The 26,983-nt window shown below is 42.0% G+C and overlaps 1 protein-coding gene across 1 annotated transcript in view; it reads right to left on the bottom strand.

Annotated features, from left to right (window-relative positions):
• The window catches only part of kcnt1b (potassium sodium-activated channel subfamily T member 1b), a 150,384-nt gene that overhangs the window by 84,124 nt on the left and 39,277 nt on the right, over window positions 1–26,983 (bottom strand). Inside the window, exons 10-12 of the mRNA XM_067969433.1 lie at window positions 5,466–5,646; window positions 2,986–3,150; window positions 560–696 (exon numbers count right to left, since the gene is read on the bottom strand). Of these exons, the coding sequence (XP_067825534.1) occupies window positions 560–696; window positions 2,986–3,150; window positions 5,466–5,646 (483 nt within the window). The remainder of the gene's footprint in view (window positions 1–559; window positions 697–2,985; window positions 3,151–5,465; window positions 5,647–26,983) is intronic.

Below are 26,983 nucleotides of genomic sequence, written 5' to 3'. Positions count from 1 at the left end.
TCGCTTCACCACTGGCAGCCCAGCCTTCAGCTGCCTCGGCCCTAAGCTCTGGAATTCCCTCCCTAAACCTCTCCGCCTCTCTACCTCTCTCTCCACCTTTCAGATGCTCCTTAAAATCTGCCTCTTTGACCAAGAGTTTGGTCACCTGTCCTAATATCTCCTTATGCGGCTCAGTGTCCGATTTTGTTTGATAAAGTTCCTGTGAAGTGCCTTGGGACGTTTTGCTACGTTAAAGATGCGATATGAATGCAAGTTGTTGTTGTACATAGTGATCTAGAGTGAGGACCTTGGCTGATTTTTCTTCTCACTCGTTCAAGTCGACTGAGGCCAACTGTAGCACCACTTTGGCTGAGACAAGCTCACAGACCAAGGATTGAATCTGGCCTGCATGGCTCGGCATACTGACAGGATAAATTTGATCATCTATTGGGGCCCCAAAAGCGTAATGTATAATCACCAAGTTATTGATCCCCTAAAGATCACATGGGCTCTCTCTCTCTCTCTCTCCTTTGCTTCAAATATAAATGCACTTCACACTGATATGGAAAACATGGCTCACTTTGCTCTCATGAGATCCTGGTCTTTCAGTGCTGATCCCTGTAGGTAAATGACTCGCTGTGACCAGAGAGGAATTTGTAGCACTCTGCGCACCTGAAGGTCCATCTCTGTTGGGCACAGGATGACAACATAGTAATCCTGCAACATGGAGGAGATAAAACACCAATTTGTTCAGACGATAAGATTAAAAAGGATCAGACAAGCACAATGTACTAAGAACAGGTACAACTTGACTTTTAATAAGAGTAATTTTCTGCCCGTAAAAATGTGAATATCAACATCTGTTAGGCTTATTTGCAGTAGTGGTCGTCACAAAAATGCTCACTACAGCCTCAGAGGTAGATTGTCTTATTTGATGCCATCAAATTTGGAAGGGGATCAAAACATTCAGAAAACAATTCAGGACAGACGATGCTCTCTTCTGCAGGCAGTGATCTCAACAAGCAGGTAGTTACCTATCTCAGCAACTTTGGATAAATTAAGGAGCAACTTCTTTGCACTTAAAGACTTCTTTGTTGACCGAATGCATTGCCTTCCCAGCATTATGATGCCCAACCAAGTGAAGAGGGAAGTAAAAGGGACATTAGGCTTGGCGCCAAGGCAGGAGGAAGTGGGAAATGGTCTGTGCGGAAGATGGGCCTTGAGGATGGAGGAGAAAAGGATGGGCTTTTTATTAATCCTACCTTCTCATGGAGATTGGATTTGTTTTCCATTATAGCAAAATTCCAATCCACTCTCCATATGGTTAAACTGGAAGTCTCACCCTCAGTATTGTTTTTAAAAATCAAACAGTTAAAAGGACTGTGATTATCCAAACATCCGCTTGTTTGTTTTTTGGCCTGTTCTTATTGATAAGGTTCCCTCCTTTAAAAAAAATTCTTGACTTTAAATTTTTCGCTTCCTTCCTGCCTTTTTTGGGTCTCTGTAGCCCATGCACTCTGCGAGTATCAATCTGCGCTCACCGTTTGAACAAATATATATCTTTTTAAAAATTCTACAGAGATATATGGGGAGAAAACACAAAAGGATCTCAAAACCAACCTCACATCTTTGAGATCTATTTCTGAATGGAGTACTGATGGTGGAACTGTTGACTTTAAGAACATAACAGATTTCAGTATAACTGCTGTGTGAAAATCAAAGGGGGCTTTTGACGTCTTGTACGGAGCTATATAGAGACCCAGGGATAACCAGGAGTGATTACAAGGCTGTGATCGGGTCAATAGGTTCAGATGCATCAGTTAAGTTCAAGAATTTAAAACCAGCATCCAAAACCAAAGATTAAATTGCAGCCCTAGGCAGTCTCACGGGCCTCCTCTTATGCGCCTTCTCTTGGTAACAGGACAAGTTAACCATCCAAATACTGCTCTTTAGTAGGCTCTTCAAAAGTGCATGGAAACAAGCGCTCACCCAATCTCTTTCTCTCCCTCTTTGTTTATGATAGTTTAGTGAAAGATTTTACACACAAAGGGAAGCATATCCAGGATACCGAGTGGAAAGCCTGTTTAAGCAGGAGGGTCGAGGTTGGGTAGGTGAAATCACGGGCATACCATGGGCTGTGAAACCCCAGTGCACAGCAATACCAGACTGTTATTTTTATGATTATATGGCATTCATTTTACGAGGCAATTTCCTTGTTTTGCCCCTGACCATACAGCCAATGACAGTCAGTGCACTCTGTGATGCGTTGTGACATTCACACAGAAAGATTAAAAGTTATGATCTCCCTACATTTAGTTTAGTTTATCGAGAAATAATTTGCAGTTGATTTCTGGGAAATAATAAACATATAATTGGCTGCAGATAGTGTAATGACCTATCGAGGAGTGAGCTTTGGTTGGCATGTATTTCAAGCTTTAAAATACAGATCTTGGATATTAGTGAATAAGTCAACGGTTGTATTTAAAGTGTGGAAATGCACTTTATACTGATGGACCTTCTCACTATCAGTGAACAGAAGGACATATATCCCAGATGAATTTATTTGTGGTGTTTGCTACACAATATTCAAAAAAAAAGCATTTAAAAAAACCTCCTGTTTAATGAGGATAGAAATGACTGCCTATGATGTTATCATGCAAATGATTAATGCCTTTGTATCCAATTCCTCTGTTATTTTAATGATGACATTAAACCATTGGTTTTATACAGATTAATACCTCTGCTAAAATAGCAGAGAGAAAAATTTGACACAAGCGCATTAAACATCTGCATGATCATATCACAGACAGTAACCTCTGTCCTATGTTGAGTAATAGTCAATGGTTATAATTGGGGAAGAATGAAAACTCAAATGACACAAATAACTCAAGGCAAGCGCCTGGCTTCTCTTCTGGGAGACTTGTGGCCAACTATAGACCCTGGAAATCTGAGCCAGGTTAAAAAGGTCACACAGGATTATGAAGACAGCCGGCGTCAATTTTGTACCTGAAGCCTGGGGTGAGCGTAGAATTCATTGAGGAAATCCATCAGCAGGTCGATTTTTAAGGAGCTGACACAGAGTACGACGTGTTTCTCTGTCTGCGCTCGGTGCCGGCTGTAATTGCCGCCAGACTTCTGCCTCTCCATCCACAGGTAAACGAGCTCTTCAAACTGGAGGGAAAAAAAACACTGCCCTCAGTTTCAACGGCACAAACTAAAAGGTCACATCATTGCTGATATTTCCCTTTAAGTAACCTCAGCTTCGCTTCACTATTAAAAAGAATTTTTAGGACCTTACTTTTTTTTCAAAAAAATAAAAATTTGGGGTGGGAGGGGGGGGGGCGGGGAGAAGGCAATTTCAAAACCTTGACATTTGTCATTGCTGCTGTTTCCTGTTAGAGGAAATGCTCTTTTCTTTTTATGGTGGATACTAATGCAAATTAACTCAAAGTGGCAAAAAATTGGACCAAAAGTGGCATCAATTTCAAACTCAAGGGAGGTGAAAATTCAGATTTCTTTACACATCACTACTTACTAGATGCTCAGATGTTTAATTTACAAAATATCTAATTTACAAAATTATATATATATAAATAAGAGTTGATCTGAGAAAATCAAGTGTCAGTACCAATTGGCTTTGGAAGATTTTGCAAATTCTGTGTTTTGCAGCTTTATTTCTTGTTCCCTAAAGCCTCACTAATGTTATATTTTCATTGTTTCAGTCAGGTTTCAAAGTTTTGGGCATTTATTTTCAGAATATAATGATTGTAAGAGTGACTTCCTTTCAGGAAGGAACCGTTTGATGGAGACTGAGCTAATCGGGTATTGTCTTATGAGATATAATTGGTAGATGAGGGCAATGAAATCATTGGCTAATAAACTTGTGCTTCGATGGTTTTACTATATTGAAAATTAAAAATTGATGAAACCTAAAGCAAGATCCTGTGCACTTTTTTTTAAATTGTGGTGTTTGGCACCAGGAACAATAAGTGATATGAAAATAAAATTGCAATATACAGGATTGCTGTGGTCTTACACTAGATCTGCACACATGACCTCCTCTTTCTCCTTTCCATAGTACCAGTACAGGTTTTGTATTAATGCCACATTAACTTTAAAAAAATATATAGGCGCAGGAGGGTCGATGGGAATTCACCACATATTGGCCTAGAAATCAGATCATGCTGGAATGCGCAGGAACAGGTAGGCCCGAAGCACACCCAATATTGGGTGTGCCTCTGGCCTCATTTACATGAAACCAGTGAGCTGCAGATGCCTGCTGGATGTCCCAAGACAGCTCAGCGGCGAAGAGGATTTCAACTTCGGGCCACTGCATCACTGGTACGCTACCTCGGGTAGGTCCTGCGAGAGGGCGGGGAGAGGGGAAGTGATCGGGAGAGTGGGGGCAATTGGGAGAGGGAGGGGCGGCGGTTGGGAGGTGGCCGAATGGGGGCCGGCAACAGCCTTCGGCACTGCAGTGGAGCTGGGACGAGCAAACCTGCACCTCCTGGCTCCACATTCAGGTAAGTACATTTTAAAAACCCGTACCTTTTTGGTGGCGACCAACAGTGGTCCCTTTAAGGACCGCTAGTTAGGCCACATGTAGAACATGTTTCCCTGAACGTAGCCGACCCCATGCCGGCTGCGTTCAGGGCAGCCCAATTGGGCCCTCAAACAGGCATTAGGCCTGGGATTTGCATATGCAAAGGGCCTAAAGCCTGTTTCAGGCACAAGCCCTGGAACCCCTCTTTTCTGCCTTTACCAATTTGCGGGTGGCGTTCTTCCGACACATAATGAGTGGGTGTGCCCCGCCCACCATTTTAGATGCTCAGGCGCCCATTTTGCAACTGAAAAATGAGTGCGGTGCCATCGAATTTCTAAGTCATTGAGTTTCCAGATGGAACAGCACACATCTTAAGTCAGGAATAGGTGCGTAAATCATATTGATACAGTACAGCTCCTCACCAAGAACTCGTGGTGTGAAAATTCATCGCCATTAATTTCCTACATGCTGAGTTCCCAAACTGCCTGGCTTGTTGTAGGGAAATCCCCGCCGAGCCAGGCGCATCCTTTAACTGAAGGGTAGATGTTTGGGGAGCGAATCACCCTGGAAACTCAATGGAGGTAAGATTCAACTTTGGCAGGGGAGCAAAACAGGTGGTAGCAGACCAGTTATACTCCCAGCCCTTGGACAGGAAAATTGGGCGGGATGCATAACAGCCAGCCAATCTACGACCGCCCATATTGCAACCCCGCCAAAGGTGAATTTCACCCCCAATATGTCTTGCATGCCTCCTCGTGACCAGTTATTGAACAGCATTAGTGGAGCCCTGGAAGCAGGTAACTTTTCCATCCTCTCAGATGGGGAATAGTTCATTGTACTTGGTGGGTGGTTGTCTTATAGGCAACTTCCATAACTCTTGAACTGATAAGGTCGGTAGGTAATTAAGTAAACAGCACACACTTACAAATGTCTTGCAACATACCTGGAGTGGCAATACCACTAAAGCAACACAGATCATTATGACAACAAGAAGTTGTGAAGGCCAGATCTGTGGCGTCACGTCACCATATCCAACTGTAGAGAAGGTGACAATGCAGAAGTAGAGAGATTTGAAAAGCGAGAGGTTGTCTCCTGCTCTCTCCAAGTGCTGAATTCCACATGTTCTGGAACATTGAATGGAACAGTTAAAGGTTAGAATCTTCACAATACATTACTGTTAATCTCTAAGCACAATGACGTTTGAGTCATTTAAAAAGTTTTCTGCCTTTTTCTCTCCTCCGTTTCTGAATGCAGTTGTACAGATGTTGAAAGCCCTGCCCTACATCACCCTACTGGCCATTCGTGATGTATCAGATTAGACAGGGAGTTCTGGCAGCCTGTTTGGCCATGGATTCATCACATTCAAACCCAATCCTATTCTCATCCAAAATCCACATATGCACTTTCTAACGAAGGATCACTTGACAGTGATCAAGAGTGAGCATCTTGACTGATTCTTATCCGTTGTTAGTCCAAGGGCACTGAGACCACCAACACTGCCCCGGCTAAGATTAGTTAGCTTATAACAGGTCAGGAATCAAACTTGAAATCTTGTACTATTGTTTTGTAAAAGCCCTATATTGTCCCACTAAATTAACAAGCCAGTCTGATGTGTAGATAGATGCAACAATACCACCATGCTCGAACAACACAGCCATCAACCAAACTGAGCAAAAGACTGCGTGAAGGTAAAAATGTATTTCAACCATCTGAATTAGGACTCCCTGGGACTTACTGCTTAGTTCCAATAACCCAATCAAGCATGCATAATACTTCAAACTATATAATAAAATGTTTTGTGTCTGTGGGGTAATTTTCTTCTTCCCGATTGGTTGATAGCTAACCAATCACATCCCAGAAAAAAAAACCATGATCAACCAATTATATTGCACCAAAAAAAAACATTAACCAAAATACAGTTTCTGCGAGATTATCCCTTGGCATCAGCAGTAGATCACAAATAATTCTGTCCTATGCGTTTGGCTACACACAGTGCCTCTTTTGTGAAAGTTGCAGCACTGTCTCTTTCATTACTTTATTCCTGATCAGCATGTCAACTGTTGGCAAGATTTTTAAGAAGTGACTGCCTTTCATTAATTAATCCAACAACAGCCAATCTCCGGACGCCATCCTACAACTCATCCGCTTCATCCTGGATCACAATGTCTTCACCTTCGATAACCAGTTCTTTACCCAAACACACGGAACAGCCATGGGGACCACATTCTCATCCCAATACGCCAACATTTTCATGCACAAGTTCGAGCAGGACTTCTTCACTGCACAAGAACTCCAACCAACACTATACACCAGATACATTGACGACATTTTCTTTCTATGGACCCACGGCGAAGAATCACTGAAGAGACTACACGATAACATCAACAAGTTCCATCCCACCATCAAGCTCACCATGGACTACTCCTCAGAATCAGTTTCTTTCTTGGACACACGAATCTCCATCAAAGACGGGCACCTCAGCACCTCACTCTACCGCAAGCCCACGGACAACCTCACGATGCTCCACTTTTCCAGCTTCCACCCTAACCACGTCAAAGAGGCCATCCCCTATGGACAGGCCCTGCGAATACACGGGGTCTGCTCAGACGAGGAGGAACGCGATGGACACCTACAGACGCTGAAAGACGCCCTAGTAAGAACGGGATATGACGCTCGACTCATCGATCGACAGTTCCGACGGGCCACAGCAAAAAATCGCATAGACCTCCTCAGGAGACTAACACGGGACGCAACCAACAGAGTACCCTTTGTCGTCCATTACTTCCCCGGAGCGGAGAAACTACGCCATGTTCTCCGCAGCCTTCAACATGTCATCAATGACGACGAACACCTCGCTATTGCCATCCCCACACCTCCACTACTCGCCTTTAAACAGCCACCCAACCTCAAACAGACCATCGTTCGCAGCAAATTACCTAGCTTTCAAGAGAACAGCGTCCACGACACCACACAACCCTGCCGCGGTAACCTCTGCAAGACATGCCAGATCATCGACACAGATACCACCATCACACGAGAGGACACCACCCACCAGGTGCATGGTTCATACTCCTGTGACTCGGCCAACGTTGTCTACCTCATACGTTGCAGGAAAGGATGCCCCAGAGCATGGTACATTGGCGAGACCATGCAGACACTGCGACAACGGATGAACGGACACCGCGCAACAATCGCCAAACAGGAGGGTTCCCTCCCAGTCGGGGAACACTTCAGCAGTCAAGGACATTCAGCCACCGACCTTCGGGTAAGCGTACTCCAAGGCTGCCTTCGAGACACACGACAACGCAAAATCGTCGAGCAGAAATTGATAGCCAAGTTCCGCACCCATGAGGACGGCCTCAACCGGGATCTTGGGTTCATGTCACGCTACACGTTACCCCACCAGCGAACAAATGTTATCTGTTTTTAATATAACGGGTCAGTTGCTGTCTTTTCTATGTTTCTACCTCTCTATCTCTGTTTTTTTTTGTTTGTTGTTTTTTTTGGTGATTTGTATATTCTGAGACCTGGCAGGTAACACCTGTCTGTCTGCACACTGATTGCCTTGGCAACGGGCAGTTGAAAAAACTGTCTGTTATCACCAAGCATTGTTCTGTGAATTATAAATGCGACTTCATTTCGAGGACTTCATTTCCACATCGTTCACCTGAGGAAGGAGGTAGCCTCCGAAAGCTTGTGAATTTAAAATAAAATTGCTGGACTATAACTTGGTGTTGTAAAATTGTTTACAATTTTCATTAATTGCACTCACCTTGCCCCATCAGCGGCTTGGCTAGATGAGGGGGCACTGCCATTGAAACTTGGCAGACCCATCTTAAAGAGCAGCATATCTCCACACTCACCAGGAGCAACTCCCTGGGAAGTCCACTGGACATCTACTAATATCCACATCTATTCTTGTAAAAACAAATTCACAGGATGTGGGCAAAGCAACATTTGTTTTCCATCCTTTGGTGAAGGCAGTGAGTAATTGTTTTTAAAACTGAGTGGTTTTCCAGACCACTTCAGAGGGAAGAGTCAACTACATAGTGTGGGACATGTAAGTCAAACCAGGTAGGTTCGCTTCACTGAAGGACATTTACAACAATCCAGGAGCTTTCATGGTCATTTTTCTTTGATGCCAGCCCACAAGTTATCAGATTGATTGAATTCAATTTGCCATGGTGGGATCTGAAACCTCAACTTTGGGTTGCTAGTCCAGTACAATAACCGCTGCACTACCAGTCCGATTGATACAGCTTTAGGAGTGTGATTAAATGAATAGCATGATTTGTGATGTGCCTAGTAACACACTCTAGACTACCGACCTTTAATTCCGTTTTTTTCCCAGTAACTATTTGTAATGAAATGATGATGGACTTAAGAACATAAAGGTCTGAAAGCGAGAAAAGGCCATTTTGCCAGAGTCCAAGTATAAATATCCTATCATGGACTTCCCCATCTTGACAATATTCTGCACATTCATTATTTTTCATGAACAAATTAGGGGTAAAATTTGTGGCTTTGCTCATTTTACCTTCGCTTCTACATTTTTTGATAAAATTAGTAAGGACCAGAATTTCACCACCGAGGTCTTACTTTTTTTTTTAAATGTTATATTTTCAGCTTATAACTATGGCTTTCCAGTGCAATGGTCCTGGAGATTTTATAGAGTCTATGGAAAAAGCATCTCCTGCTCCCAAATTCACATGGTGGAGCTTATTAAAACACAACCACTGACAATTTATGATGCGAGATTAAAATAAAAGTAAACTATTTAGAGTGCTCATTCTAACTTTTAAGAAGTGCTTTTTGTTTCTCCAAAAATAGACTATGCCATCCTTTAAATATATTTGTAAATGTAGAAAATTGAAAGCCCAATTAAGGGCTATCAGAATCAGTATTATGACAATTATGGAGATTCACAGCTATGGCAAACCATGTAGAACTATATAAAAATACATTAAGGGCTGTGAAATGAGTAGTAACTATACAATTACTTTCACCTACAAATTCCTATGATGTTATAGTGCTGTTTAAAAAAAAAACACACATCACCAGCAATCTCACAGTAATTAACAGTGTTCTGTTCTTTAAAAGCTTTCTCAGAAGCTGAATTGATGCACATTAGTTGGAAAATGGCAGATGATTCTAGTCAGGGTAAAACTTAATACTTGTATTTACATAGTTCCTCATCACTTTTGTTAAAATGTCCCCAAAAGCTGTGCAGTGACAGTTGCCACATGGGTAACACGGCAGCCATTCGGTGTCAGTCATGTCACAGCAATGAGACTAATCTGTTCTTTTGGTGTTGGTTGAGATAGGAATGTTGGTCAGCACTGTTTGAAGAATAGTGCAGTTGGATCTTTAACACAGCAAGTGTAACAGGCAAATAAGACCTTGACTTAACATCTCATTCAAAGAAAGGCACCTCCCAACAGTGCACCCTTGGTACTGCACAGGAGTCACAGCCTCAATTGTGTACTGTTGTGGGTCTTGAACCCAAAATCTATTGACCTAAAGGCACAAGTGCTACCAGCTGAGCTAAGCTAACATGTTTCTACTACTGAGAAACCAAGACAAAGTGCCAAGATCTAAGTCCAGGACAACGCCAATGGTGAAAGAAGAGGACAATATGTCGAGGAACCAACCAGGGAACAAGCTATTTTAGATCTAGTAATGTGGAATGAGACAGGGTTAATTAGTAATCTTATAGTTAAGGATCCTCTGGGGTAGAGTGATCATAATATGATAGAATTTTATGTTGAGTTTGAGAGTGATGTAGTTAAGTCCAAAACTAGTGTCTTAAATTTAAACAAAGCCAATTACGTAGGTATGATGGGCGAGTTGGCTAAGGTAGATTGGGAAATTAGATTAAAAGATATGGTGGTAGATAAGCAATGGAGATCATTTAAAGAAATAATTCATAATTCTCAATGAATATACATTCCTTTGAGGAATAAAAACTCCACGGGAAAAGTGATCCAACCATGGCTAACTAGAGAAGTTAAGGATAGTATTAGATTAAAAGAAGAGGCTTACAATGTTGCCAAAAAGAACAGTAAGCCTGAGGATTGGGGGGTTTTAGAAATTAACAAAGGATGACCAAGAAATTGATGAAGAGGGAGAGAACTGAATATGAGAATAAACTAGCAAGAAATATAAAAACAGATTGTAAGAGCTTCTACAAGTATGTAAAAAGGAAGAGAGTAGCGAAAATAAACGTAGGTCCCTTAGAGGCAGAGACAGGAGAAATTATAATGGGGAATAAGGAAATGGCAGAGACGTTAAACAAATATTTTGCATTGATCTTCACAGAAGAAGGCACAAAAAACATACCAGGAATAATGGGGAACCAAGGGTCTAACGAGAGTGAGGAACTTAAAGTAATTAAGATTAGTAAAAGAAAAAGTACTGGAGAAATTAAATGGGACTAAAAGGCAAAAAATCTCCTGGACCTGATGGCCTACATCCTAGGGATTTAAAAGAGGTGGCTGCATTGTTGAGCTTCCAGAATTCCCTTGATTCTAGAATAGTCCCCGTGGATTGGAAGGTAGCAAATATAACCCTGCTATTCAAGAAAGGAGGGAGAGAGAAAACAGGGAACTATAGGTCAGTTAGTCTGACATCAGTAGTAGGGAAAATACTGGAATTTATTCTTAAGGAAGTGGTAAGAGTGCACTTAGAAAATCATAATATGATTAGGCAGAGTTAACACGGTTTCATGAAAGGGAAATCGTGTTTGACAAATCTATTAGAGTTTTTTGAATCTATAGCTAGCAGGGTAAATAAGGGGGTACCAGTGGATATAGTATATTTGGATTTTCAAAAGGCATTCAATAAAGTACCACACAAGAGTTTGTTACACAAGATTAGGGCTCATGGGGTTGGGGGTAATTTATTAGCATGGATTAAGGATTGGTTAACGGACAGAAAATAGAGAGTAGGAATAAACAGGTCGTTTTCGGGTTGGCAGGTTGTAACTAGTGGGGTGCTACAAGGATCAGAGCTTGGGCCTCACCTGTTTACAATCTATATCAATTACGTAGATGAAGGGACAGAGTGTAATGAATCCAAGTTTGCTGATGATACAAAGCTAGGTGGGAAAGTAAGCCGTGAGGAGAACGCAAAGAAGCTGCAAAGGGATATAGACAGGTTAAATTAGAAGGTGGCAGATGGAGTATAATGTATGGAGATGTGAAATTATCCACTTTGGCAGGAAGAATAGAAAAGCAGAATATTTTTTAAAAGGTGAGAGATTAAGAAATGTTGGTAGTCAAAGGGATTTGGGTGTCCTTGTACATGAATCACAGAAAGTTGACATGCGAGTACAGCAAGCAATTAGGAAGGCAATGGTATGTTAGCCTTTATTGCAAGGGGGTTGGAGTACAAGAGTAAAGAGGTCTTGCTGCAATTACATAGGGCTCTGGTGAGACCACACCTGGAGTATTATGTACCGATTTGGTGGTCTTACCTAAGGAAGGATATACTTGCCTTAGAGGTGGTGCAACAAAAGTTCACTGGATTGATTCCTGGGATGTGAGGGTTGTCCTATGAGGAGAGATTGAGTAGAATGAGCCTATACTGTCTGGAGTTTAGAAGAATGAGAGGTGCTGTCATTGAAATATATCAAATTCTTAGAGGGCTTGACAGGGTAGATACTGAGAGGCTGTTTCCCCTGGCTGGAGAGTCTATAACTAGGGGTCACAGTCTCAAGATAAGGGGTCAGCCATTTAGGACCGAGATGAGGAAAAATTCCTTCACTCAGAGGGTTGTGAATCTTTGGAATTCTCTATCCCAGAAGGCTGTGGTTGCTCAGTCATTGAGAATATTCAAGACTGAGATCAATAGACTTTGGACACTAAAGGAATCAAGAGATGTGGGGATAGGGCGGGAAAGTGGAGTTGAGGTCGAAGACCAGCCATGATCTTACTGAATGGCGAAGCAGGCTTGAGGGGCCATATGGCCTACTCTTGCTCCTATTTTTTATGTTCTTATGTGGTAAAGCAGGAAGTAATTGAAGAGACAGTGATATGATTAACACAAGCTTCTGAATTATGGTAGGAAGGAAAGTCTGTGGGAGGCAAGAAGCTCCTGGAGGTCCTAGGAATGTAGCACGTATGGAACTCCCATCTATTCTTCACCAGGTTTTGTATACACGTTAGAGGCCACTCAAAGGAAGGCATGCAAGATCAACAGTGATAAAATTTCCTGCAATTTAAGTACGTCGGTAGAGCTTATAGTAGATTTAATAATTTGAGACAATTAGATCTTCTGTATACTCTAATATTCCTTATTTTTGCACACAGGTCAGCAAGAAGTGAAGGAAGAAGTGTTATAGGCCATTATATAATAAAATATACAATCAGCAGTTGATAGAGATTGACATCGCACCTAGCAATTGGTACGGAAGTCTACAACAATGTTTTTAACCTGTGTCTCCTGTTTGACTTCTTTCTGCCGCTCACCAGATGATTCTTTTGGTAAAGATGGCTGTAGCAGGTGATACAAGAAAGCTCAGTCCTATATGTCACCGTGATGTGGAGATGCCGGTGATGGACTGGGGTGGACAAACGTAAGGAGTCTTACAACACCAGGTTATAGTCCAACAGCTTTATTTAAAATCACAAGCTTTTGGAGGCTTCCTCCTTCGTCAGGTGACTCACCTGACGAAGGAGGAAGCCTCCGAAAGCTTGTGATTTTAAATAAAGCTGTTGGACTATATGTCACCAACAGCAACTTCAGTTTCCAACTAAATCTATATCCATAAATCTATGATAAAACATTGTGGCAGGCTTTGAAGAAAATCTCTCTCTTGTTCCTGCACAAAGACATGTAGATCAGTGGACATGATGAGGTATAGCATGCCAGAGTACATCCTTTCGAACATTGAAAAAATGTGACCGATTGTCCATCCTTTGCAAGATTAAGGCAGCACAAACACTTTGAGCACTTAAGCAAGAAACAAGAGATTCTGCAGCTACACCAGCACCTTACCATTCAATCTGCAGAGAATGCCAGCAACAAGACTTCACATATAGCTTCTTCTAGCTGTTGAATTCTCTCACAGATAGAATTATCATCTGGAATACTGTGTCTTGAATGCAGAATTTTAAAAGCGGAGTTAATCACCAATTGCTGTACCAGGGTTGCTGATGTCCATTTAAGTTGTGGGAAATCTATTTCATGCTGTGGTGTGTACAATGTCTCCAAATTATTCTGTGCTTTCAGGAATTACCAAAGTCAAATTCGTGAGCTATTTGTCTTGTTGCATTTTATTTCAGATGAACCCCATTGTTATGTCAGTTAAATATCTAGAGCCAAAAACTGGGATTGAAGAACAAAAGTTATACAAAGGGGCCTGATGATGTAGAAATTCTGGAACTGCAGTCCCCAAAGTAATTCAGTAGAATACAAAGGAACCCATGTTTTCCAGGACCAAATTGTACAGGAGACGCTATTCACAAGTATCTTTTGTTGAAGAAGTTATTTATTTTACCTTTGCAAATATAATTTATGTAGTGAACAGGGATTCCACGAAAACTGCCTATTGCATTAATACTGCCATACTCTTCTATTACAACTGCAGTGATCCGCAATTGGCTCAGAACTGCATTTGTTTGATTTACAGTAAAATGATAGACGTCTACCCATTTTAGAAAATACTGTCTAATTACTATCTAATCCAATCTGCAATTCATTCCATCGATATTTAAGTTTTTTGTGTAATTTATGAATGCAGGGTTTTTGCGTTCACAATCCTACCATTTGATCTTGGCTCCCAATTCAATGTTGATGGGCAGCTATTCTGAGCCAATTGAACAGCGGGAGATATATTGTTTGTCCACAGTTCTAAGGGTGGGTGAATCTGGAGCTGTCAGTGATTGGTCCACTGAGCGGCCAATCACCTGACTACAGTCTTTAGGGGCTGGCCATTGCTTTCTCTCTCAGACACAGAACGGGCGAGCAGACATAAAAGAAAGTCAGAACCAACTAGCTTAGCTTGAAAGTGAATCTATGCCTATGGTGCCAGTAAAATTGTATTTTTTTTTCTCTATGGAACAAGCAGCATGGGAAATTGATATGATGAAAAATATATTTTGCTCATTCAAGTATTTTGTGTAAAATAAACCGGTTGGTTTGCCACCATCCCTCATGTCAAAAGAATTCAGCTCATAAGAGAATACACATACAATACTTCAGTAGCCAGTATACAAAAGAAGGTTCTATTTTACGATCTCCAGGACATGCTATCATTTTATTAGATATTGGGCGGTAAAGATGCCTTCTGGATTGTAGGGGATTGTGAGGTCTGCTTACAGGAGTGACTGGTAACATTGATTCCAAGAGAATATCTAACACAGAAAATGAAAATTGTGATATTGTCCATGGCCTGGAAGTTCCCAATGTTGATAAGTGTGGGAGGGATTCCTCCGCACATTAGTCATTGCAACCATATGAACTGGTTCATAATAAATAGTTTGATGAGTCTTTGTCCACTGTGTCATAAATGGGAAAACATTCAGTTGCCTGCCATAAATGTCCGTTGTCTTAAAGAGAACAAATGTTTGAGAATTTAATAAAGAATCCCCTCAGTCTCTACTGGAGAATCTGAGTATCTTCAGTATGTAGGTGCCAAGAAGTTTATCTTTTTTTTAAATACAGGTATGTGCATTTGGCTTTTAGCTTAGGGGATTATGACTAAATTGTGTCAGACATCATACTCCCTTCATTACTACCTTAGCAACGCTTGACGCACTGGGATACTGGCACTGCGATGGCAAGAAAGGATCTAAAATTTAACCCCCCCCCTCATCCCCTGACCCTCCAAAGGGGTTGTATTTGATTGCCGTTCACCTACAAATTAAAAAGTGTTTACAATAAATGGTCCTCCTCTTCAACTTACCCAGAGGTGGCTGGCCTTCCTCCACTGCTGCAAGTGCCCAAGGCCAGAACCGACCATATTCAACCCCACACCGCCCCCCCCCCCGCCTCCCACCGAGGAGGTTGGCTCCCTGGACATAGAGAGAGCGAGCGACAGAGACAGAGAGAGAGAGAGACAGAGAGTGTGTGAGTGAGAGGTGTGAGAGAGGAGTCTGAGAATGAGAAAGAAGAGAAAGGAAGAGAGAGAAATAGACACAAATGCATTGCATTCCAATGTCATAGTCCAACAATGTGACACACTAAGATCTCAGAGGTCACAGTATCGAAATTCCAGTGTCTGTCCTCACAAGTTACTTTTTTTGTGCTTTCTCAGTCCACAGGGAACTTGATTGATGATGGTGATTAATGTGTACAATGCTAGCATAGTCCTTCCCGGGTGAACAAAGCGGTTTCCCTTCTAATTAATTCCAACATGCTTTGTAGTTCACAGCCTCATATTATTCTGTTGGGACACTACCTGTTCAAACAATCACACAGCATAACATGAACAACGTAACGTGCGAGAGGTCAACCTAGCCCACCAGCAAATCTCTTGTCGGTTTGATGTGATAATTTTGTGTAGCTTAGATTAGCAGCCTTTAATGATGGCCGATGTTACTGATGGCCTGGGGGAGGGAAGAACAGGATAATAGGCAGAGAAAGTGGCTAATTTATGGCTGGTTACAGGGTATATCCCTGGGATTTTTGATAAATATAAATAAGTCAATTTTACAAATATGTGTGCAGTTCTGGTCGCCACACTACAGGAAGGATGTGATCGCTTTGGAGAGGGTGCAGAGGAGATTCACCAGGATGTTACCAGGGCTGGAGCGCTTCAGCTATGAAGAGAGACTGGGAAGATTGGGTTTGTTTTCCTTGGAGCAGAGGAGGCTGAGGGGGGACATGATTGAGGTGTACAAAATGATGAGGGGCACAGATAGGATGGATACTAAGGAGCTTTTTCCCTTCGTTGAGGGTTCTATAACAAGGGGACATAGATTCAAGGTAAAAGGCGGGAGGTTTAGAGGGGATTTGAGAAAGAACTTTTTCACCCAGAGGGTGGTTGGAGTCTGGAACTCACTGCCTGAAAGGGTTGTGGAGGCAGGAACCCTCACAACATTCAAGAAGCATTTGGATGAGCACTTGAAATGCCATAGCATACAAGGCTACGGACCAAATGCTGGAATATGGGATTAGAGTAGACAGGGCTGATGGCCGGCGCGGACACGATGGGTCGAAGGGCCTCTCTCCGTGCTGTATAACTCTATGACTCTATGACTCTATGTGCTTCTAGCAGGGAGCCTCGCCCATTGGGAGTGCATATTAGTAAATCGTGGGTGCACTCTGTGATTTTCCATCCATTAATTGGAGAATGTACTCACAGTTCCCAACATGTACTCCTGGGGGTTCGAGGCTTTCTGTCAGCTCTGGACTTGCCTAAAACTGGCCCCACTAAGCCATGGGATCCTTACTGGCAGTTTTTTTAATATGTGGGTGCCTTACACAAAGAGTGGCGAGAATTCGCCTTAACCACATGGAGTGGTTAAGGCGAATAGCATTGAAGCATTTAAGGGGAAAGCTAGATTAGTACATGAGGGAATAGACAATCTTATGAACCTCCCGTCCTCCAACTTCCATAAACAACTTGTTCAAAACTCAGCCGCCCGTATGCTATCCTGCACTAAGTCTCATTCCTCCATCATTGCCTTCTTTACTGAACTACACTGACCCCCTTTCCCCAAACACCTTGACTCCTCATCTTAAAATTTCTATACACAACTACATATCCCCTGCCACACTCTCTGGTCCTCCAATTCCAGCCTTTTATTCATCCTTCCTCCTTCAGACCCGTTACTGGTGTCAGAGCCCTCAGCTGCCCCATGCCATATTCTCTGAAACTCCCTCTCAACTTCTCCACCATTAACTCTTTCAAAATCCATCTTTTTGACACAGCTTTTGGTCACCTCTCCCAACTCTGTCACCATGACTCAGCCCCTGTTCCTTTTTTCTTTTCCTGTTTTTTTTTCCACTCCTTCCCCTTTCTAAGTGTGTTTTCGACATTAAAGGCACTGCATGAATGCAAGTTGTTGTTAAACTTAAAAGCTGGTCCACCCAGGAAGCCAGCAATTTCCCTGAATTTTCCACCATTCTATGCTTAAAAAAAAAGTGCAGAATGCATTTAATGGTAACAACATTAACACCAAAATAACCGTTCCATGTACGAACATCACTACAGATAGAATTATTTCAACTCTAGTCCTTATATAAAAAAAAACTCCCCAAAGACAAAAGTAGGAGCGGCTTTTTATGCTGTTGCTGTCAGCCCCTTCAGTGTCCTTTTATTTAGCTATTTAGCTTGTTCATTGTAGCAAGAAACTTCAGCCAAGCAATTTGTTTAATTTTCATGTCAGTACTTTTGTTTTTACTATAAAGTCTCTCAGAACCCTGCACCTTCGGGGTGGTGGGACGTTCATGTTATTCCTGGTGTCCTGGCTGTAACAATTATCAGCTTATAAGATTGTCAAGCTTGTCAGTTCCAGTTGGAAGCCCTTGATCACAGCTGGAGGGAACCGATCCATATTCCATCTGTCTACCCATCACTTTATCATGCACTTTCCACCTGGAACACAGCAATTATGAACGTGGGGGAATATAGGCTGGAATTTTGCCTGGTACAGAAAACAAATCAACTCGTATCTGTTCACCCTAACAGGGCATACAGACGTGAAATAAGGCAATCCCATAATTTGGAATGTTCAACTCATTCCATGTACAGTGCAGGGTTTTCTTATCATTGTGTTAACAAGGAACAATAAAAAAGATTTGCATTTATATTGTGCTATTCACGACCTCAAGGCATTCAAAGTACTTTACAGCCAATTAAGTACTTTTGAAGTGTAGTCACTGTTGTGATGTAGAAAACGGAGCAGCCAATTTGCACACAGCAAGATCCCACAAACAGCAATGTCAGATGATCAATTTTAGTGATGTTGGTTGAGGAATAAATATTGGCCAGGCCACTGGGGAGAACGCTCCTGCTCTTCTTCCAAATAGTGTCATGGGATCTTTTACATGCTACCTGAAGGGCCAGACGGGGCCTCAGCTTAATGTCTCATCTGAAAGATGGCACCTCCGACAGCATAGAGCTTCCTTAGTACTGCACTGGAGGATCAGCTTAGATTTTTGTGCTCAAGTTGCTGGAGTGGGACTTGAACCCACAGCCTTCTAACTCAGAGACAAGAGTGCTAACCCACTGAGCCGCGACTGACAGGACTGGAGATGGATGTCATTCTAATTATACTTTAGAAAGGTTTTTTGCATCTTTTAATATGTTTCTCCCTTTTTGTGTGTAGCTTGTGCTCATTATGGTGAATGTTTTCAGTATTGGGGCAAAGAACATTTTGGGTGCCCAGTGTCACTATCAAGGACTCGTGGGTCAATTATAGCACGAGTTCTCTATTCTTAACAATGTGGCTTAACTGAAGTCAGTGCATCAAAATCCTGAAACTAGGAAGAGGAAAACTCGGTTAAGGTTTCCATTCATGTTCACTGTCCGCTGATTCTCACTCGTACAAAAGTGGGCACCGGTTTGATCCTAGGTTCATTCTTTGCTGGGATTGTCTGTGGGTTGATTAAACTCAAATCTCCTTGCTTAGGCGCACAAATGAAAAACGGCCTTTTGGGTAATAGAATCATCGAACGATATAGAACGATACAGCACAGAAGGAGGCCATTTGGCCCATCGCGGCTGTGTCAGCTCTTTGAAAGAGCTATCCAATTAGTCCCACTCCCCTGCTCTTTCCCCATATCCTGCAAATTGTTCCTTTTCAAGTATTTATCCAATTCGCTTTTCAAAGTTATTATTGAATCTACTTCCACCATCCTTTCAGGCAGTGCATTCCAGATCATAACAACGCGCTGTGTGAATTTTTTTTCCCTTATGTCGCATCTGGTTCTTTTGCCATTTACCTTAAATCTGTCTCCTTTTGTTACTGACCCTTCTTCCACTGGAAACAGTTTCGCCTTGTTTACGCCATCAAAACCATTCATGATTTTGAACACCTCTATCAAATCTCCCTTTAACCTTCTCTGCTCTAAGGAAAACAATCCCAGTTTCTCTAGTCTTTCCATGAAACTGAAGTCTTTTATCCCTGGTATCATTCCAGTAAATCTCCACTGCAGCCTAAGGCCTCGACATCCTTTCTAAAGTGTGGTGCCCAGAATTGGCCACAAAACTCCAGCTGGGGTCTAACCAGTGTTTTATAAAGGTTTAGCATAACCTCCTTGTTTTTCTACTCTATGCCTCTAGTTATAAAGCCAAGGATCCCATATGCTTTTTCCTGCCACCTTCAAAGACTTGTGTACGTACACCTCCAGGTCTCTCTGTTCCTGTATCCCCTTTCAAATTGTACCATTTTGTTTATTTTGCCTCACCTCATTCTTCCGACCAAAATGAATCCTTTCACACTTCTCTGCATTAAATTCCATCTGCCATGTGTCTGCCCATTTCACCCGTCTGTCTATGTCCTCCTGAGGTCTGCTGCTCTCCGTCTCACTGTTTACTACATTCCTGAGTTTCGAGTCATCTGCAAACTTTGAAATTATACCCAAGTCCAAGTCATTAATATATATCAAAAAGAGCATTGGTCCCAACACTGATCCCTGGGGGACATCACTGTATACTTCCCTCCATCTGAAAAAAACAACCGTTCACCACGACTCTCCGTCCCTTAGCCAATTTCATAACCACGCATCCACTGTCAACTTTTTAAGTCCCTCCTCTTTATCTATCTTTATCCTATCCAATTTCTCTACTATCTCCTCCTTCACCTTGACATTGGCAGCATCCTCATCTTTAGTGAAGACAGATGTAAAGTACTCCACAAGAAGATATCCTTTTTGGTCCCTAATCGGCCCCACCCTTCCTTTGGCCACCATTTTGCCATTTATATGTTTATAAATGGTTATAAATGTAAAGGAGGGCCACATGTGGAACTGTGTCAGTGTTGGCTCAGTGGTAGCGCTCTCACCCCCGAGTCAGAAGGTCGTTGGTTCAAGTCCCACTCCAGACACTTGAGCCTATAATCTAGGCTGTCACTTCAGTGCAGTACTGAGGGGGTGCTGTCTTTATGTGGGTCCTTGCTGTGTGCAAATTGGCTGCCACATTTCCCTACATTACAACAGTGACTACACTTCAAAAGTACTTAATTAGCTGTAAACTGTTTTGGAGCATGCTGAGCTTGAGAAATACTATTTAAGGGACAAAAATGGGAGTAAAAACTATGAATTAACAATAAAAAAGTGAAATAGTTTGAGATCTTTTGAGTCGTTTTAATTTTCTTTTCTTCTGACAAGTCATTGGTCACATGAGGGACTGAGAATTTATGCAATAGGATAAGCTGTGATAAAGAATATTCTCCAAGCAGTCCCAGGACAAAGATAGATTTCTCGGCAATACAATGAGACCGGGTGGGTTGGGGGCGGGTGGGTGTTGAAAATAGTTGGGTTTTTTTGGTTCGCAACCGCAGAATTTTCGGACTTTGCATTCCCAATGGGAAGCCTGTACTTTTACGCGCCCATGTTAAACCTGGGAATGGAGCCGGGTTGCAGTGACGACCCAAAAAAACTATTTTCAACTCCCACCCGCCAGTTCTCGGGGGGTTAAAATAACCCCCTTGTATCGGTTAGCTGCCCAAGTGAGCACAGGTAAATTCTCTTAATTTTTATATTCTGATGTACAGATAGAACTATTGAAATGTTCTCCCTTTTTAGTAGAAGAGAAGTTTTCAAACAATTCCTCCAATAATCCAATTGTGTGTTGTATTGGCTGTTGTACTGAGGTTAGGTTTGAACTGATTGTTTGTATGTCCAGAAGCCAACATTGATCAGCTCCCACATGGACTTGGCTCCTCCTGAGCTAGATTATATTGCACAGATCCCAAAATTACTACCATTCTTTTCATCCCTTGCCAAAAATGGCAGCATGATTAAACAGGCAGAGGTTGGGTCAGGTATGAAATCTTATTATTGTTTTACAGCAACAAAACTCAATGATAGTCATAGTTGTTAATACTTCATCACATACAATGGCATCTGCTGTTGGCAAAACAACAAACCTAGAACAGAATAAAACCAATCCCATAATATTCAGCATATATATATTACATTAAAAAAAATCTTGGGAGTTACTCCGAGGCTGTAATGCAACTGTGGAGATCAGAATGATTAAAAAGCACTTAAGATACATTCTTGTGACTTAAGAAGTAATCTCAACTCTTGTAGCACACAGCATGTACGTTATCCAATTTGTGATGACTGCTAGATATTCAATGTCATCCATTTAACTTATTGATGGAGGATTAACATCTGGCTAGATGGACGTGTCACTGTATAAAAAAACATTAGGATAAAATGGGATGCAGTGAGACGTGAAGTAGCACAGGCCAAATGACAAAAATCAGTAGGATTTTTAATAAATGCAAAAAAATGTTCAGTGAATTGTCAAAACTGCGGTGGTTTCAATAAACTTGGGAGCCTCTGAAAAAAAATCTCCAATTCAGACTTCGAATTAGCAGCGATCAAGGATCAAATACAATTCTGTTACTGCATAATAATTAGGTCAGGTAATTAGATGGAAACAATTAGAGCTTCTCAAGCGGCACTGAGGTGACTAGACTATCGTTACGTATACACTGTTCTCACAAATGTGTTCACTCGCTCTGACAGGAACTTTTAATTGTCCTAGACAAGTGTGGGGTTAGATTATAACGTATACTTACAAATGTTACTTAAAAAGCTATATTTAACAATTTATAAATTGCACAATTCTTTGGAGTGTCTGGTTTTGGTCTGGAACGTGCTTTTTTTTTGCAAGTGGGGTATCAAAAATTGGTAGGCAAAATAGTAATTGAACAATAGGAGGCCTTCAAGGAGGAGTTAGTTTGGGTACAAGAGTAGACACATCCCTACGAGGGGGAAAGGAAGGCCATCCAAAGCAAGAGCTCCCTGGATGACTAAAGATATAGAGATTAAAATGAAACAGAGAAAGGAGGCTGATGACGAATGTAAGGTTCGTAATACAGTAGATAACGAGGCTGAATATAGAAAGAACAGAGGAGATTTAAAAAGGAAATAAGAGGGGCAGAGAGAGTATGAGAATAGATTAGTGGCTAACATAAAAGGGAACCCAAAAGTCTTTTATAAACATATAAATAGTAAAAAGGTAGTCAAAGGAAGGGTGGAGCTGATATAAAATTGGCCGGGGACAGAAAGCAGAGTAGTGGTGAATAGTTGTTTTTCAGACTGGAGGGAAGTATACAGCGGTGTTCCCCAGGGGTCAGTATTAGGACCACTGCTCTTTTTCATATATATTAATGATCTGGACTTAGGTATAGAGGGTATAATTTCAAAGTTTGCAGATGACAAGAAACTCGGAAATGTAGTAAACAATGTAGAGGATAGTAACAGACTTCAGGAGGACATAGACAGACTGGTGAAATGGCAGACACATGGCAGTTGAAATTTAAGGCAGAGAAGTGTGAAGTGATGCATTTTGGTAAGAAGAATGAGGAGAGGCAATATAAACTAAATGGTACTGTATTAAAGTGGGTGCAGGAAGAGAGAGATCTGGGGGGTGTATGTACACAAGTCTTTGAAGGTGGCAGGACAAGTTGAGAAGGCTGTTTAAAAAGGTATATAAATAGAGGCATAGAGTACAAGAGCAAGGAAGTTATGCTAAACCTTTACAAAACATTGGTTAGTCCTTAGCTGGAGTATTGTGTTCAATTCTGAGCACCACACTTTACAAACGATGTCACGGCCTTAGAGAGGGTGCAGAGGAGATTTACTAGATTGGTACCAGGGATCTGTTATGTGGAGAGACTGGAGAAGCTGGGGTTGTCCTCCTTAGAACAGAGTCGGTTAAGGGGAGATTTGATAGAGGTGTTCAAGATCATGAATGGTTTTGATAGAGTAAATAAGGAGAAACTGTTTCCAGTGGCAGAAGGGTTGGTAACCAGAGGACACAGATTTAAGGTGATTGACAACATCCCGGCTGTAGTGCTGAAGACTTATGCTCCAGAACTAGTTGCACCTCTAGCCAAACTGTTCCAGTACAGCCACAACACTGGCATCTGCCCGACAAAGTGAAAAATTGCCCAGGTATGTCCTGTCCACAAAAAGCAGGACAAATCCAATCGAGTCAATTACCGTCCCATCAGTCTACTCTCAATCATCAGCAAAGTGATGGAAGGTGTCGTCGACAGTGCTATCAAGCAGCATTTACTCACCAATAACCTGCTCACCGATGCTCGGTTTGGGTTCCTCCAGGACCACTCGGCTCCAGACCTCATTACAACCTTGGTCTAAACATGGACAAAAGAGCTGAATTCCAGAGGTGAGAGTGACTGCCTTGACATCAAGGCAGCATTTGACTGAGTGTGGCACCAAGGAGCCTCAGTAAAATTGAAGTCAATGGGAATCAGGGGGAAAACTCTCCAGTGGCTGGAGTCATACCTAGCACAAAGGAAGATGGTAGTGGTTATTGGAGGCCAATCATCTCAGTCCCAGGACATCGCTGCAGGAGTTCCTCAGGGCACTGTTCTAGGCCCAACCATCTTCAGCTGCTTCATCAATGACCTTCCCTCCATCATAAGGTCAGAAGTGGGGATGTTCGCTGATGATTGCACAGTGTTCAGTTCCATTCGCAACGCCTCAGATAATGAAGATGTCCGAGCCCGCTTGCAGCAAGACCTGGACAACATCCAGGCTTGGGCTGATAAGTGGCAAGTAACATTTGCGCCACACAAGTGCCAAGCAATGACCATCTCCAACAAGAGAGAGTCTAACCACCTCCCCTTGACATTCAACGGCATTACCATTGTCGAATCCCCCACCATCAACGTCCTGGAGGTTCCCATTGACCAGAAACTTAACTGGACCAGCCACATAAATACTATGGCTACAAGAGCAGGTCAAAGGCTGTGTATTCTGCGGCGAGTGACTCACCTCCTGACTCTCTAAAGCCTTTCCACCATCTACAAGGCACAAGTCAGGAGTGTGATGGAATACTCTCCACTCGCCTGAATGAGCGCAGCTCCAACAAAACTCGAGAAGCTCAACACCATCCAGGACAAAGCAGCCCGCTCGATTGGCACTCCATCCACCACCTTAAAACATTCACTCCCTCCACCACTAAGACCATAAGAGATAGGAGCAGGAGTAGGCCATTCGGCCCCTCAAGCCTGCTCCGCCATTCAATGAGATCATGGCTGATCTGATTTTTACCTCAACTCCACTTTCCTGCGCTTTCCCCATATCCTTTGACTCCCTTGCTGATCAAAAATTTGTCTAACTCAGCCTTGAATGTATTCAATGACTCAGCCTCCACAGCTTTTTGGGGTAAAGAATTCCAAAGATTCACGACCCTCTGGGAGAAGAAATTCCTCCTAATTTCCGTCTTAAACGGGCGACCCCTTATTCTGAGACTATGTCCCCTAGTTTTAGATTCCCTCATGAGGGGTAACATCCTCTCAGCATCTACCCTATCGAGTCCCCTCAGAATCTTGTATGTTTCAATACGATCTCCTCTCATTCTTCTAAACTCCAAAGAGTATAGACTCAACCTGTTCAATCTTTCCTCATAAGACAACCCTTCCATATCCGGAATCAACCTAGTGAGCCTTCTCTGAATTGCCTCCAATGCAAGTATGTCCTTCCTTAAATAAGGGCGCCAGAACTGTACGCAGTACTCCAGGTGTGGTCTCACCAGCACCCTGTACAGTTGTAGCATGACTTCCTTGCTTTTATACTCCATCTCCCTAGAAATAAAGGGCAATATTCCGTTTGCCTTCCGGATTACGCTGCACCTGTATGTTGACTTTTTGTGTTTCATGTACGAGGACACCCAGATCCCTCTGTACCGCAGCATTTCGTAGTATTTCTCCATTCAAATAATGTTTTGTTTTTTTATTTTTCCTCCCAAAGTGGATGACTTCACATTTTCTCACATTATATTCCATCTGCCAAATTTTTGCCCATTTGGTTAACCTGTCAATATCCCTTTGCAGACACTTTGTGTCCTCATCGCAACTTGCTTTTCCACCTATCTTTGTATCATCAGCAAATTTGGCCACAAGACACTCTGTTCCTTCATCCAAGTCATTGATATATATTGTAAATAGTTGAGGCCCCAGCACTGATCCCTGCGGCCCCCGACTAGTTACAGATTGCCATTTTGAAAATGACCCTTTCATCCCAACTCTTTGTTTTCTGTTAGTTAGCCAATCCTCTATCCATGCCAGTATATTACCCCCAACACCATGAGCTCTTATCTTGTGCAGTAATCTTTTATGTGGCACCTTATCGAATGCCTTTTGGAAATCCAAATATACTGCATCCATTGGTTCCCCTTTATCCACCCTGCCAGTTACTTCCTCAAAGAACTCTAATAAATGTGTCAGACATGATTTCCCCTTCATAAAACCATGTTGACTCTCCTTGGTTGTATTATGAGTCTCCAAATGTCCTGCTACTACTTCCTTAATAATGGATTCTAGCATTTTCCCAATGACAGATGTTAGGCTAACTGGTCTATAGTTACCTGCTTTCTGTCTCACTGCCTTCTTGAATAGGGGTGTTACATTTGCGGTTTTCCAATCCGCTGGGACGTTTCCAGAGTCTAGTGAATTCTGGAAGATTACAACCAATGCATCCACTATCTCTGTAGCCACTTCCTTTAAGACCCTTGGATGCAAGCCATCAGATCCAGGGGACTTTTCAGCCTTTCGACCCATTAGTTTACCTAGTACTTTTTCTCTAGTGATAGTGATTGTTTTTAGTTCCTCCCTCCCCGTTGCCCCTTGATTTTCTACTATTATTGGTATGTTATTAGTGTCTTCTACTGTGAAGACAGATACAAAATATCTGTTCAATTCCTCTGCCATTTCCTTGTTTTCCATTATTATTTCCCCAGTCTCATCCTCTAAGGGACCAATGTTTACTTTAGCTACCCTCTTCCTTTTTATATACTTGTAGAAGCTTTTACTGTCAGTTTTTATATTTCTTGCTAGTTTACTCTCATAATTTATTTTCTCCCTCTTTATTATTCTTTTAGTCATCCTTTGCTGGTTTTTAAAGTTTTCCCAATCTTCAGGCTTACCGGTAATTTTTGCCATGTTGTATGCTTTTTCTTTTAACTTGATACCATCCTTGACTTCCTTAGTTAGCCATGATTGGTTCACCCTTTTTGTGGCGTTTTTCCTCCTCACAGGGATATATTTTGTTGCGAGTCATAAAATATCTTTTTAAATGTTTTCCACTGCTTATCCGCCATCATACCATCTAATCTGTTTACCCAGTCCACTTTAGCCAATTCCGCTCTCATTCCTTTATAATTGCCCTTATTTAAGTTTAATACAGTAGTTTCAGACCCAAGATACTTGCTCTCAAACTGGACATGAAATTCTATCATGTTATGATCACTGCTTCCCAAGGGATCCTTTACTTTGAGATCATTAATTAATCCTGTTTCGTTACCCA

This window comes from Heptranchias perlo, chromosome 31 (assembly GCF_035084215.1).
Source record: "Heptranchias perlo isolate sHepPer1 chromosome 31, sHepPer1.hap1, whole genome shotgun sequence".
Taxonomy (NCBI): domain Eukaryota; kingdom Metazoa; phylum Chordata; class Chondrichthyes; order Hexanchiformes; family Hexanchidae; genus Heptranchias; species Heptranchias perlo.
The sequence above is the reverse complement of the archived record's forward strand: the minus strand, read 5'-3'. Positions and strand labels throughout refer to the sequence as shown.